Genomic DNA, 13,010 nt, shown 5'->3' on the forward strand with positions numbered 1-13,010 from the left:
CACTGTTCAAGTAACTACCATGCATTTAGAATTCTGCAGGTTTATGGTAGGTGGTGATCTCTGATTGTGTGGTATCCAAGTCCAGCTACACCCAATAATGATATGAAATGACCGTGTGTAATATCACAGAGAATTATCAGTGACTGTAGCTCTCCTCGGCTTTACAGTAGGTTGCATCTCATAGTTTGGCTGTCTAACCTGGAGCTTTTACTGTTTCGGTTCATTCTCAGTGCTCTCATTGCGTCATGTGCTCAGCACTAAATGGCAAACAGATACAGTTGACGACTAGCTGGTGAATATAATGAAGCATTTAGTAGCTATTGAGCCAGGAATTTCCCCGTAGGAGTTAGTAGAGAACAAAAAACTGATTTAAAAGGGAGTGTTGTTTTTTCAGTTTCATTTCATCCATAGCCTCTGTTATCAGTCCATATCATTTGTCAGTGAGGTGAGATGAACTCTGATAAACCTCTAAACCCTCAGGTCATTCGATCCATATCAGGGCTGTTACCATTCGACATACCATGCAGCCGTAACATCTGTCTCTGTATAAACACCACCTGCATGCACACCAACAACACAAACAACACCAGCAAGCAAAAAATAAAATCCTCAAATTAAATAAATGAGGGCAGCTGAAGTAAGTAAAATGTTCCAAGTTTTAATGTGCTTTTAAATGTCCAGCTCAGACACACACAGACAGCATTCATAAAAGCAACAAAAGAGGTAATGTATTAAAGAGTAAACATTAGTCTTTAAAGGACCGGTGTGTAAGATTTAGTGGCATCAAGCGGTGAGGTTGCAGTCAACTGAATATTCCCACAATCCTCTAGGGTGGCTGTGAAACTTGTGAAAATGTGAAAGGCGTATTGTAGAGGCAGTGTTTGATTCGTCTGTTCTGGCCAACACTAACATTAGCTTTGTGGCTAGTAGTCTCACAGTTAGTGAAAGGGAAATCACCTGAGTGCGGTTAATTAACTCAAGTGATTGTAGTATAAAGACACCTGTGTGCGGAAGGTCCCGTCATTGGTTCATAAGTACTCCTTCTATAATTACACCATGAAGACAAAAGAACACTCCAAGAAAAGGTTATTGAAAATGATGATTACAATAAAAACAACAATGTGTCAATATGCATTTCAGCACCTGACTATTGGTTTAGGACAGACTTGAAAAACTGTTAACCTATATTTAAATTCCACTTTACATTTTCAAACTCTGTTCATGTGCAACCACCCTGCAGTGCCTTAATACTCCACATGGGGGCAGATATGGCACATCACCAGTTTGGGAACCATGGCTTTGGACCAAAATGCAAGTACTTGTATATCAGCTGCTGATTTTTCTAAAGCTAGCATTTCTTGTAAGCATGAGTCATAACAGTGTAAAGCAGATGTCAACTGCCTGCAGTTTGACTCACTTGATGTTATCACAGTCTATGTCTGCATACATCTAAACATAGCACAAACAGTAAGGAAATCAGTGTTTGGTAGATTATTTCTTTGTTGTTACAATGCTTCTTGGGAATAAATCTTATAAAGTTTAAAAGCCTTTTTATTTCCCATTTAAAAATCTTGATTTACTTCTTTTGTTTCGTGTAAGTCAACAACTTCAACGCCAAAAATAAATGAATAAAAATGGAACAGAGACAAAACCATCTCAACACTGAATGCATGTGGTTTTTATTAACAATACATCTTATCAAGAAACATTCAATATCTGTCCCACACAATGTCAAAGCCCACTGTGTGGCCCTGGCACAAGAAGATCAAAGACAGGAAATGTGTGGTTCCTCCTTTTCACTCCTGCTTCATTTTTTTTAATCCAATTTTTAATTTTTGTGTTGTCTTTCCCTTTTACTTCCAGCGACCACCCACCTTCCCTTTGCCATGGACCTTTTTACTGTAAGAGGGAGAGAAAAAAAGGAAAGTAGACATAGTAATGAAGAGAGGGAGATGATAGAGATAGAAATGTCCATCTGCATCTTATCATAATTAGTATAGTAGTGTAATCACTCACAATTTCTGAGCGTGTTGGATTCTGTTCAGCAGCACGATGATCTGTGGGAAACACAAACAGAAATGTGACATAACACAGACAAATGACAATTATGAATCATGCATCAGTTCTATTAACAATCACAGTGCATATAAGCCATTATGTACTAATTGCTATACTGCAGTGTCTCGTAATAAGATGTAAGATATCTCTCAGTCTTCTTCCTGAATACATCACAAAGTAATGTAATGTTATTTATCATAAAGTAGCTCTGATGCATTGAGGAAAATAAAATCCTTTTAGTGGTCATACGATCTAAATGTTGCTCTTTAAAATGATCTTTTCTTGGAGCTGCAAGCAAAGTGTGCAGATCTTTTTGTTTGTTTTTTGATGCAGCTCCTTTAAGGTTTTTTTTAATGTGCGTGAGAGTAGATGTTTCTGTGATGATTTTGATGATAGAAAGATGAGGCGAATCAGGAGTTCTTTGTTAATGCACGCTTAATGCGGGTGCATGACATCAGACAGCATGCAGGATTATTATACAATTGTGATGATACTCGGCGACTGAGAGTGAACAGCATGTATAGTCTTGCTGGCATGTCAAGTATTTCCCAAGAAGTGAACTTAACAGAATATGATCTAGACATATGGGGCCCTGCCAAGTATTCTTATCAAATGTGTCAGTATTTTCCAATAATCTTAGAAAGTCCAGAGCAAGAACATGATCCACTGACCATATCATGTACCAAATGAGGAAGACAGACATGAAAAACATACTAACAGTGTGTGTGTGTGCTCTTCATTTATTGTTGTTGACATCACAGTAGTACCTCATATTTCTGGTGCTTCATGTGCTCCATGAAGTCAAACTTCTCAGACTCCAGCTGGTAGATGCAGTTCCACATCTCCTGGGCTTCATGCCTTGGAAACACAAAGAGAAGAAAAAATAGAAAATAGGCTTGACCCAGAGAATAATGTCATTTTTGCTTCTAAAGCAATTATTGGATTATCAAATTTGGTGCTGAACCTAACAACCTAGCAAGACAAGAAAACTAACTACCTAAACAAACAAAACATTTTCAATTAATTTTCTCTCGACTGACAAATTGAATAATCATTGCAGCTTCTGTAGCTAAATGCAATCTCCAATTCAATGTTTCTTTCATTGATATTTCTGGCAGTGAAATGTGTTCCTAGGGTTTATTTCTATACTTTAAGACAAATCAGCATCCATTAAAGCACTTGCTTATAGAAACTGAAACCTTCATGATTTTAACAGTTAGCATCTAAAAAGTTACAGTTCCCATGAAGTTGTTTACTGTGCTAGGGCATATGTAAGTCATTGTAACTTACTGGCTTTTCCCAGACTTTCCTTCATGCTGAAAACTAACCGTAATTGTGTCTTTCTAATATAAGTCATCATCATTTTCTCCTCTGGAGTATTTCCAAATTCTCTGCTACAATCTGGAAAAAAAACGCCTTTGCCTTTTGGTCCACTCTGTCCGGTCTCCCTTTGTTGGTATCAATGGGCAGTGTAGGTGTAGCGTAGCAGTAGATTGCCATCATCTATTCGAAGGAGATGATTGCCCTTTTTACCCCCATAAAACCCAAGAGAGTTGCAACACCGATTAACTTGATTCATTACATGAAGAAGTCTGGGTTGAATTCAGTGCTGTGGGTGTTTGATCTCCTCAATGTGCCTTTAACACTTTCAGATATGTTCAACTGTTTTCCACATGTTTTCATTAGTACAGGGCAGCTGTGGCTCAGGAGGTAGAGCGGTCGTCCACCAAACAATAGATCGGCAGTTTGATTCCTGGCCCCTCCAGCCTGCATGTCGATGTGCCCTTGGGCAAGATACTTAGCACCAAATCACTCCTGATGGCTGTTCCAATTGTGTGTTAATGTGTATGAATGTTAGCTCCCTCCTGATGAGCAGGTTGGCACCCTGTGTGGTAGCCCCTGCCATCAGTGTGTGAATGGGTGAATTTAACATATACTGTAAAAGTGCTTTGAGTGGTCAAAAAGACTAGAAAAGGGCTAAATAAGACACTTTTAACTAGAAAAGAGTAACAGTGCTCAGGTGGTTGGAGTATAACTTATGATAATACTCTATAACAATAAAGAGCATGACAGAGTGACTAACGTTAGCATAGACCTCACAGACTAATGTGGGTAGTACTGTTAGACCAGAGATTACCAACCCTGCTCCTGGAGAGCTACTGCCCTGCATGTTTTAAGTATCTCCCCACTCTAACATACCTGATTCTAATAATGAACAAGTTTTCAAGCAGCTGAAGCTTGTCAAGGGGCTTTATAACGAGTTTATAATTAGAATCAGGTGTGTTAGAGTGAGGAGATACCTAAAACATGCAGGGCAGTAGCTCTCCAGGAGTTAGACCAACATGCAGACGATACATGAAAGCAGATAAACACACTTTTTAATACATGACCCATTTGCTGTTGTGCGTTTGGCTTTAGAAAAGTTAAACCAGCTACTTCATTCACAATATTTCAACATATTTCGAAATCCGCAGCTTGACAGGTATATGCTAGCTATGGTATTGCTTAGCTTTAAATGGACCAATGCGAACTGGAAGGGTTTGGCAAACTGGCAATTAAATGACAGACATGGCTGGATCTACCATACGGGCATAATGGTAATCTGAGCACATGCCCAGGGGCCCTTGAACAGAAAGGAGCGTTCCATGAAGGGAGAAAAAAAATGTGTGAGTGGCGTTTTTTTTGGGGCGGTTTTTGGGCTCTACAGAAATACGACATAAAGCTTGACCCATTCTCTTGATGTTGATGATTATGGTCCAAAACAGAATATAGAGTCACAAGGTTTCCACCTGACAGCAGTATTATCCAATCAGAATAAAATAAAAGCTGTTTGGGGGACATGAGCTTCAGTGACAGGAGCCCCTAGGGGTACAAATGTACTAATGTAGCATCGATGAGATAGCCCCTCTTGAATTCATCCTTGTCATTATGATATAAATTTGCAACCAAGTTCATCACATTTCAGTGATTTCACCCTTCCTTTCACGTTTAATACCAAAGCTAAAGCTTCTATAATGGTGTAACATCATTGGTTAGTTGGAAAGCTGGAACTGCAAAAAGTGAAGACTCACTTGAGCGAGTCCTCCCTCAGATTATCGATGGCTAGCGGCTGCCGCCTCTCAGACAGAGTTTTCTTCTTGATCTCTCGGCCTGTCATGCGCTTGCCCCTCCTCAACTCAGCCTGGGACACCAAACACACACAATCCACAGTCATCCTCTACATCATCATCATCATCATCTCTGCCTCATCATCATTATCATCACCACTGACATTAAGAGCAGCCTGACCTTGGCCAGGAAGCCTCCAAAGTTTGCTCCAATGCCTGACAGCACTTTCTTCTTCTTGGCATCATCATCAGCCTTCTTCTTGGCTTCCTCTTCCTCTCTTCTGTGGCGCTCCTCCTGACAGATGAAGACAGATGGAATGATGAATAAAAATGGGAAACATGTTTCTAGGTGTAATTTTTATTTCTTGCGTGCCTGGAGGGAAGATTTGATGTTGTGTTTAATACATTTGATTAGCAAACATAGAGATTAATAGATATACTGGTTTTAATAGCTTGAGAACATAGAGAAACACAACTGTACAGTACATATGAACATTTCATGATTTGGGTCATTTTTAACATACTAGATCAGTGTAATCTATTTTTAAAAGGGACATAATGATACCACTTTAAGGCTTGGGTAAAGTATAGAAAATATAATATCACTGTGCAGACAAGGTGATAAATTAAATTATTTTTGTGTGTGTATGTGTTTGTTACCGTAATCCTGTTCTGTCTGTCCTTCTCCTTCTCTGCTCGGACCCTCTGGATCTCAGCTCTATCTGACCGACGGCGATCCTGATGGAAAAAAAGACTTATTTTTCGGCTTCATTTAGATATTAACTGGCAGAGAAGCTGACAGGAAACGGAGAGAGAGAGAGAGAGAGAGAGAGAGAGAGAGAGAGAGAGAGAGAGAGAGAGAGAGAGAGAGAGAGAGAGAGAGAGAGAGAGAGAGAGAGAGAGAGAGAGGGGAATGACCTGGCCAGATTCGAACCAGGGATGCTGCAATTATGTGGCATGCGCTTTAACCGCTCGACCACCAGGACGCTCTGCACCACTCTAACTAAATTACATTCAAGAGGAGACCTTTGTGTCTACTTTTTAATTGATCATCGGAATATTTTTGATGATCAGCATCCTCGCTCATATTCGTTCTATGCCAGCCAAGTCCAAACTATTCCATAAAGAGCCGTGTACCTGCAGGTTTTTGTTCCAACCAATCAAGAGCACACAATTCGATCAATCAACTGACCAAACTATTTACTCTCACTATTTACATCAGCACCTGATTGCTGTTTACACTCAATCAGGCGCATATTATCACATTCAATGTTTCTACAGAGATTGTGAACATCAACCTTCTTGTTGGGAGGTGTAATGTCTTAGAGAACTTACGATTCGTTCCATGAGAGCAATAAGCTCTTCCTCATCCTTCTTCCTCTGGTCAAAGTGGACATCGATCAGAGTATGAAGCTCCAGTGTGTCCTTCTCCATGCGCTTTCTGTGGATATCCTAGTGGAACAAGGGAAAGTTTATTTCCACGTGGGCATCTTTACACAATTATTACACTATTATTACTGCACGACTAGGTGAAAACTTAAACCGACCATAGCCTGACCATCACGACAGGTATAGTACAATCAGACTTTATAGAGCCTGTAAGGACTCTGGCGGCTGAATTGTGGATCAAATGAATACCTCTTGCTGTCATGGGTAGGTCAGATGAAAATGGACGGAAGTAATCAATTCTGGATGTTATGAAAGCATATTTGGGTTTCTAAATTTGAAGAATATGGGTGTCTCTAGGTGCATTAGATGAGATGGGATGGATCTTGGCTACATTAGGGGAAAATGAAAAATACACATCTTGTGGCATTCTTTTTTAAATTAAATGTTATTTTTTGGGGCTTACAATAATAATTGTTTAATCTTGAACCTTGCACTGATTTGTGTATTATTTCATCTTTGTGTTCAGTATTTTCAGACAATGTCCATGACAGTTCTGTCACTCAGACCTGAGCAGAACCAGACAAGTGCCATTCAGCTTATTGAGACCAATAAGGTTTTCAATGCACTCTGAGATGGTGCAATGGTTGACAGTGTCAAAAGCAGGACTCAAATCTAGACACAAGACATGCATAGGACCAGAATCCATGGCCATTACTATGCTGTTCATTACTCTAGTTAATGCTGATTTCAACACAGTTCTGAAACTGAACAAAGACTCTTACTGGGAGGGTGGGCTCTGAGATGGCTAGCAACCACGGTTTCTAAGCAATAACCTCTTTCTTTCCCCCTTCTGGCAGGACAGAAGCCAATCTGTTGACACAAGCTGCAACCATGACAGCTGTGGTTTCAAGATGATTTATGATGATGCTGAAATGTTTAAAAAAAGAGGCAAAACTAATCTGACTTAATACCCCTTTTAACTTACATCAAAATCCACCCTATCTCCCTCAGGAATCTTTGGAGGGGCATGTTGAGGCACCATAGGTCTGTATGGAAAAAAGAGTAGTTGAAACATATAAATACGATTAGTGAAATATGAAATTTGGGCCAGGAAAAATAGAACAGCTGCTACAAAACAGAATGTTGGAGAGTGACTGAACATACTTTGGTTTGGGACGCTCTTCCTCTGTTGATGAGAGATAAAAACACAAGAGTGAATATACAAATGTAAACTGTGTGAAAGGAGGAAATCTGAACAGTGTTAGCAAAACTATTAATGTGACTGAAAGCACAGCATGCACGTGACAGAGAAACACAAAGGCAACATTTCATATTATGCTTGTTATGATCGAGTAAAAGTGCAAGGACATAATGTTTATATCACCAAAATACCTTTCTTACCAATCCAGGATCAATTTTTACATTACTAGATTTTAACCACATTTAGCACTTGTTAGGCCATTCTCAAACATTTAAAAAAAAAATATGGCTGATTATAGAATTTAATATTGTGTTTCCTAAATGTAAGATTGTGTGACTGGTGTTAGGACTCTTAAAATACTCTAAAAGTCTGTGAGGATTAACAAGGTTAGATCTGATTGTTAATTTTGGGGAAAAAATGTCTGAGTAAGCCAATATAGTGCTGCACGTGAGGACAAAAAACATGAGTTTTACCCCTTTAGGGAACCACACTTCTGCACATTTCTCACCTTCCTCCTGGATGTCTTGATCTGACGGACCAGCCGCATAAAAAATGATAGATGGAAGGATGGCAAACCAAGCGATGAAGGCATCATTAAAAATGGGTGAAAAGTACACATGAGGAGAGCAAGGGAATAGAAATGTTAAGGTGGAAGAAGAGGAGGGCAGGAGAAAAGATAGAATGAGGAACGAGAAGGAGGGAAAGACGGAAAAATAGGGGCAAATGTATGAAAATTGAAAATAGAATAAAATGAACATGACAAAGAGATAAGAAGGTGTATAGAAGCAAAGAAAGGGAGGAAGAAATCAACACTCAAGGAGGTCAAGAGGCAAAAATGGAGAAAAGAACATGAGGAGAGAAGGAGGGTAGAGGTGTGGATTGATTGAAAGAAGTCCCAAGTTAAAAATCTGATACTGCTGACGAAGCAAGCTTAAAACTATCATTTCCCGTCATGCAATAAAGGCCACACTGTTGACAGGCATGTCCCATCCAGTGTGGCTGCAGGGAAATGTAGTTGTGTGGAACATTCTGTGGGCGTTCATTACATCATGCACATACAGATATTGTAGATGAGTTTTATTCTTATAAACATTTTTAGGAGGTAGGATTGAGGTCATAGGTGAAACCTTAATGGGCAGGGCCAAAGAACCATAATCTAGCCATCTGGCAAGCCCAATACTGTACATAAAAAGCCTTTGCCACTCAGATATTTGTAGTCAGATCTGTCATACTGTGCTCCAAAACATGGTGGACCTTTGACCCTGAGCACTAAGGTTTAAATCCAGATTTGAGTTTTAGTTCTTGTGGTACTAAAACTCAAATCTGGTATGTGCATGTGTATAATTATTCAGGTCAGCGCCCATACAATGTTGCGACAGTAGAAAAAATAAAAAAATTGTACTACCTTTAAAAGCAAAACATGTTCCAAAACAGAAGCTGTGCATCAGTATGATATTTCTATTAAGTTGGAACGGTCACTTGACTTTAGGTGAACATGAAGAGGTCTCTTCAAAAGTTAGCCAGGACAGATGTGACTCTCTAAAATATCTTCTAGATCTAAATCCTGCAGCTGCTCAATGGAAAATTAAGCCTAAACCTATCTCTAAGGCTCAGCCTTAAATAATGAGCTGAAAGTGGCTAAACCGCTCTGTCAAACTGAAGGGAACTGCAGAGTTGGGAAATAGTTCTATGTTCAATGTCATTCACAATACACATAATCATTTGATCCATTGTTGATATAAAAATATTGATTGGTGCAGCTTAAATGAATGGATAATGATTTTTTGTTTAAAAATACATTTCCTGGGTAAATTGCATGTTGGAATAAAACTGCAAAAGATACTTATAAGATAATAAAAATATCATATTTGATTTCTATTTTGGGGGTTTATACCTTTAAAGCACCAGTTGCAGCAGCTGGCAACAAGAAAAGCAGTACAATCTTCATAATATTGACAAAGGCATGATCAACATGGCAATGGTAATGTGCTCAGATATGACATGATTTTATCCTTACATATGGAAACATACTGTAAGAATACAGTAATGACTACAAAATTCACCATTTACATTTGATATTAAAACACAATACAGGTAAAAGATCTATCACAGTTCTTTCTCAATAAGAATGTGATTTAAAATCAGTTAAAAATACATTTCTTCTTTTTAACATATCTGGATATAACTTTCACCTGCACAGGGTTTTATGTCTTAAACCGTAAATGGTGTTTAAAAGAGTGATTCATGATGGCGTGGTGTTACCCTACCTTGATACTCTTGCTGCTCTGATAGTCCGGACCAGTACATTGTCAGCCAATGGGAACGCAGGATACAGGAGAATTTGATAGGTCAGAGTTAGTGAAGTGTCACCCATAACCCACACAGTTATGATGAAGAAGAGAACGAACAAAAAGGAAAGATGTGTGTCTTTTGAAGGACATTTAATCATAATCACAACCCTTTTTATCAGTCTTTTTTAATGTTTTTGTATGGTCTTTTCAACACAATGGATACGTTTTATCTGCAGACTTGCTATACAATGTTTGCACTCTAGGGCCTGATTTACTAAGATCCCAAATAGTGAGTACTAAATTGCGTGCGCGGTGCAATAGATTGCGCGTGCAGTTTGCGTGCGTTTTGCGGGTGATCTACTAAGAATAACTGTGTAAATGAAAACAGGTGTAACCGGGTGGAGACAGCAGTATTTAAATGAGGGTTTTGCGTGTCTGAATGGAGAGTTTGGACGAGCAGAAAGCTGCAAGCGCAACATGAAATCAGGTTCTAGTGGAAGTGTATTGAGTTATAACAAAAACGAATATTACCAGAAAACCCACATATGGGAGAGTATTTGTGACGAAGTCAATGCTGTTAGTAAAACCACAAATATTCCACTCCAAAATTATTAACACAGGTGGAAAAACTCCGTCCTGTGTGTATTCTTTCATTGTGCCTCCGTCTCCTCCTCTCTACAGTAACAGAAGTCATCTGTGTGCAGTGCACAGCCGGTTAATACCTGCCCTTCAAAAGGTATTATTTATAGACTTTGGTAGCGTCAGAAATAATACCTTCAGGTTTGGTAAATCACAATGCGCGTGCTAAATAACATATTTGCATTTTCTCCTCCCTGTATTTTGCGCACTGGGGTTGAAACGCCCCTTATTACATATTCATTATGGCAAACGTACTAAATGAACAGCGCGTATTATCTTGCACAGTTGAAAGACGCAAACCTCAGTGCGCTGCGTTAGTAGATCAGCTTGCACATTTTTTGGGGGTGATGTCAAGTTTGCACACGTTTCTACACACGCAAACCTTTAGTAAATCAGGCCCTTAAGAGTCCTCTTCCTAGACTTTACCTCCTCCATTCTCCTCCACCTCCACAGTCTCCTCCTGCTCCTCGGCCTCCTGCTCCTCTTCTGCCTCTGGGAGTTAAAAAAACAGAGCAATGACAAGTCATACACACGTCAAGTCAAATGGTGTCACAAGTCAAATGGTGTCACAAGTCAAATGGTGCAGATAAAATGGATTCAACAAATATTCACACATCCTACTGAACTTACCCTCCTCTGCCTGCTCCCTGCACAGAGAGGGAACAGAAACACATGTTTATAGGTGAACATCACAGTTAATGCATTCACACTGCCATGAACAATTAACAAGCAACACCAAATGATAAGCGGAGATGGATGCTGCTCTACTCACTCGTATTCCTCTTCTATGTCTGACATGGCTGTAATAAAGAGAAACAAATGCTAATTCAATCAAAGAACATCACGAATGAAGCAGTAGAACACGACAAAGTACAAGGAACCTATCAGAAGAGGAGAATGTTAGGATGATTAAAATAATAATGAAATAAAGGCAGTGGTTGTACTAGAACTACTTTGTTGTTGGCATGTGTGGAAATGTGGGAATATGTCAGGTTGAGAGTCCTTTTTTAATGAGATCATTTTATTTTTGCCCTATTCTCAACATATCTGAGAAGATGGTGACTTTGGTTGGACGTTTCAACACTTTCATATTGAGTCAGTGTTGGTACCCAGAGGATAATCCTGTTATAATCATGATTATGGTGCCACTAGCTCTACCATCAGGTCGAAAATTACTTTGGCCTACAACTTTGGTCTATGACATGGTACAGAATGTTAATGTTGTGTGATGGCTTCAAGAAAAAAGGGCAGCCTGTAGGGACCTACTAGGGCTTTAGCCTTGTTTTGTTTTTGGATCCTGCTTGTTTATTTCTTAAAGCATAAGAATACCTCCAATGTAAATAGAAGAATTATATTTTGTCATATATTTCCATGTTTATCCATGTTGTGGATGGCAATGTTGGTCTACCACTTTGGTCCAGAGTAAAACAGCTCAACAACTGGATGGATAAACATTCAAGGACTCCAGAGGTTGAACCCTACTGACTTTGGTGAAACCAAGACTTTTTCTGTTGTACCATCATGAAGTTAGGGTCAAAGTTTTTAATGAAATGTCTTGACAACTATTGAATGAAGTGTAACAGGTTTGGGGATGCCCTGACTAATATAGCACCATTACCAAGTTCAAAATTTTAATGTGTCCGATTATTTGAACAAATATGCTTAACATCAACATATTAGCATTGTCATTGGGTGCATATTAGCTCTAGCACAGCTGCAAGTATGGCTGTATACTAAAGGTACTTTTTATTTGTCACTTACAGTGAGACTCAGTCTTTGCATTTAACCCATCCTAAGTATTAGGAGCAGTGGGCAGCCACTATGCAGTGCCCAGGAACCAACTCCAGTTCTATGCCAGTACCTTGTTGCCAGTATTAGTCTTCTTGTATGTTTGTATGCTTGTTTAAGAAAAAAATCATTCTAAAATTAGAAAATAAAACATCAAGATTTATTGGAAAACATTATGTGCATATACATCGCCTATTTCTGTGGTTGGAAGTTGTTCGAAGTCATAGATTTACTGACTATATTGCAGGTGTGTGAGATAACATTATATATTACCTATATTAAAATGTTTGAGACCACGATGTTTCTAAAGTATTCAGGAGCAGTGTAATGTTAATGCAGGCTTGAAGGGCTGGCCGAGCTTAAGTACGAGAGTGAGTCATCATCAGTAAAATCACAGGTGGCCACAGTCTCTATTCTCCTGTGATTAATGGAAATAGAAAACCACACAGACAACCACAGAGAGACACAATGCACTCTGAGATGGTTTGGGATATAAATTGTAACTTGGAGCTGCCATTGTTCTGACATAAAAGCACG

General features: G+C 39.1%; 1 protein-coding gene across 3 annotated transcripts; it reads right to left on the minus strand.

Annotated features, from left to right (window-relative positions):
* Positions 1–1,853: 1,853 nt before the first annotated feature.
* Positions 1,854–11,483, minus strand: tnnt1 (troponin T type 1 (skeletal, slow)). 3 transcript variants are annotated; one of them, XM_062439429.1, is made up of 13 exons: positions 11,458–11,483; positions 11,316–11,332; positions 11,112–11,168; positions 8,264–8,284; positions 7,719–7,740; positions 7,540–7,600; positions 6,501–6,617; positions 5,826–5,903; positions 5,347–5,460; positions 5,130–5,239; positions 2,826–2,916; positions 2,017–2,057; positions 1,854–1,899 (listed from the first exon to the last, which is right to left on the minus strand). In XM_062439429.1, exons 1-13 carry the CDS (start codon positions 11,481–11,483, stop codon positions 1,854–1,856), a joined length of 801 nt encoding a protein of 266 aa, XP_062295413.1. The 3 variants fall into 3 exon arrangements, with proteins under 3 accessions (XP_062295413.1, XP_062295412.1, XP_062295410.1); XM_062439428.1 differs by having other exon boundaries at positions 11,112–11,177; XM_062439426.1 differs by lacking the exon at positions 8,264–8,284 and adding an exon at positions 10,023–10,040 and having other exon boundaries at positions 11,112–11,177.
* Between the last annotated feature and the right edge of the window lie 1,527 nt (positions 11,484–13,010).

The sequence above is a fragment of the Scomber scombrus genome, chromosome 18, assembly GCF_963691925.1.
Source record: "Scomber scombrus chromosome 18, fScoSco1.1, whole genome shotgun sequence".
Lineage (NCBI taxonomy): Eukaryota > Metazoa > Chordata > Actinopteri > Scombriformes > Scombridae > Scomber > Scomber scombrus.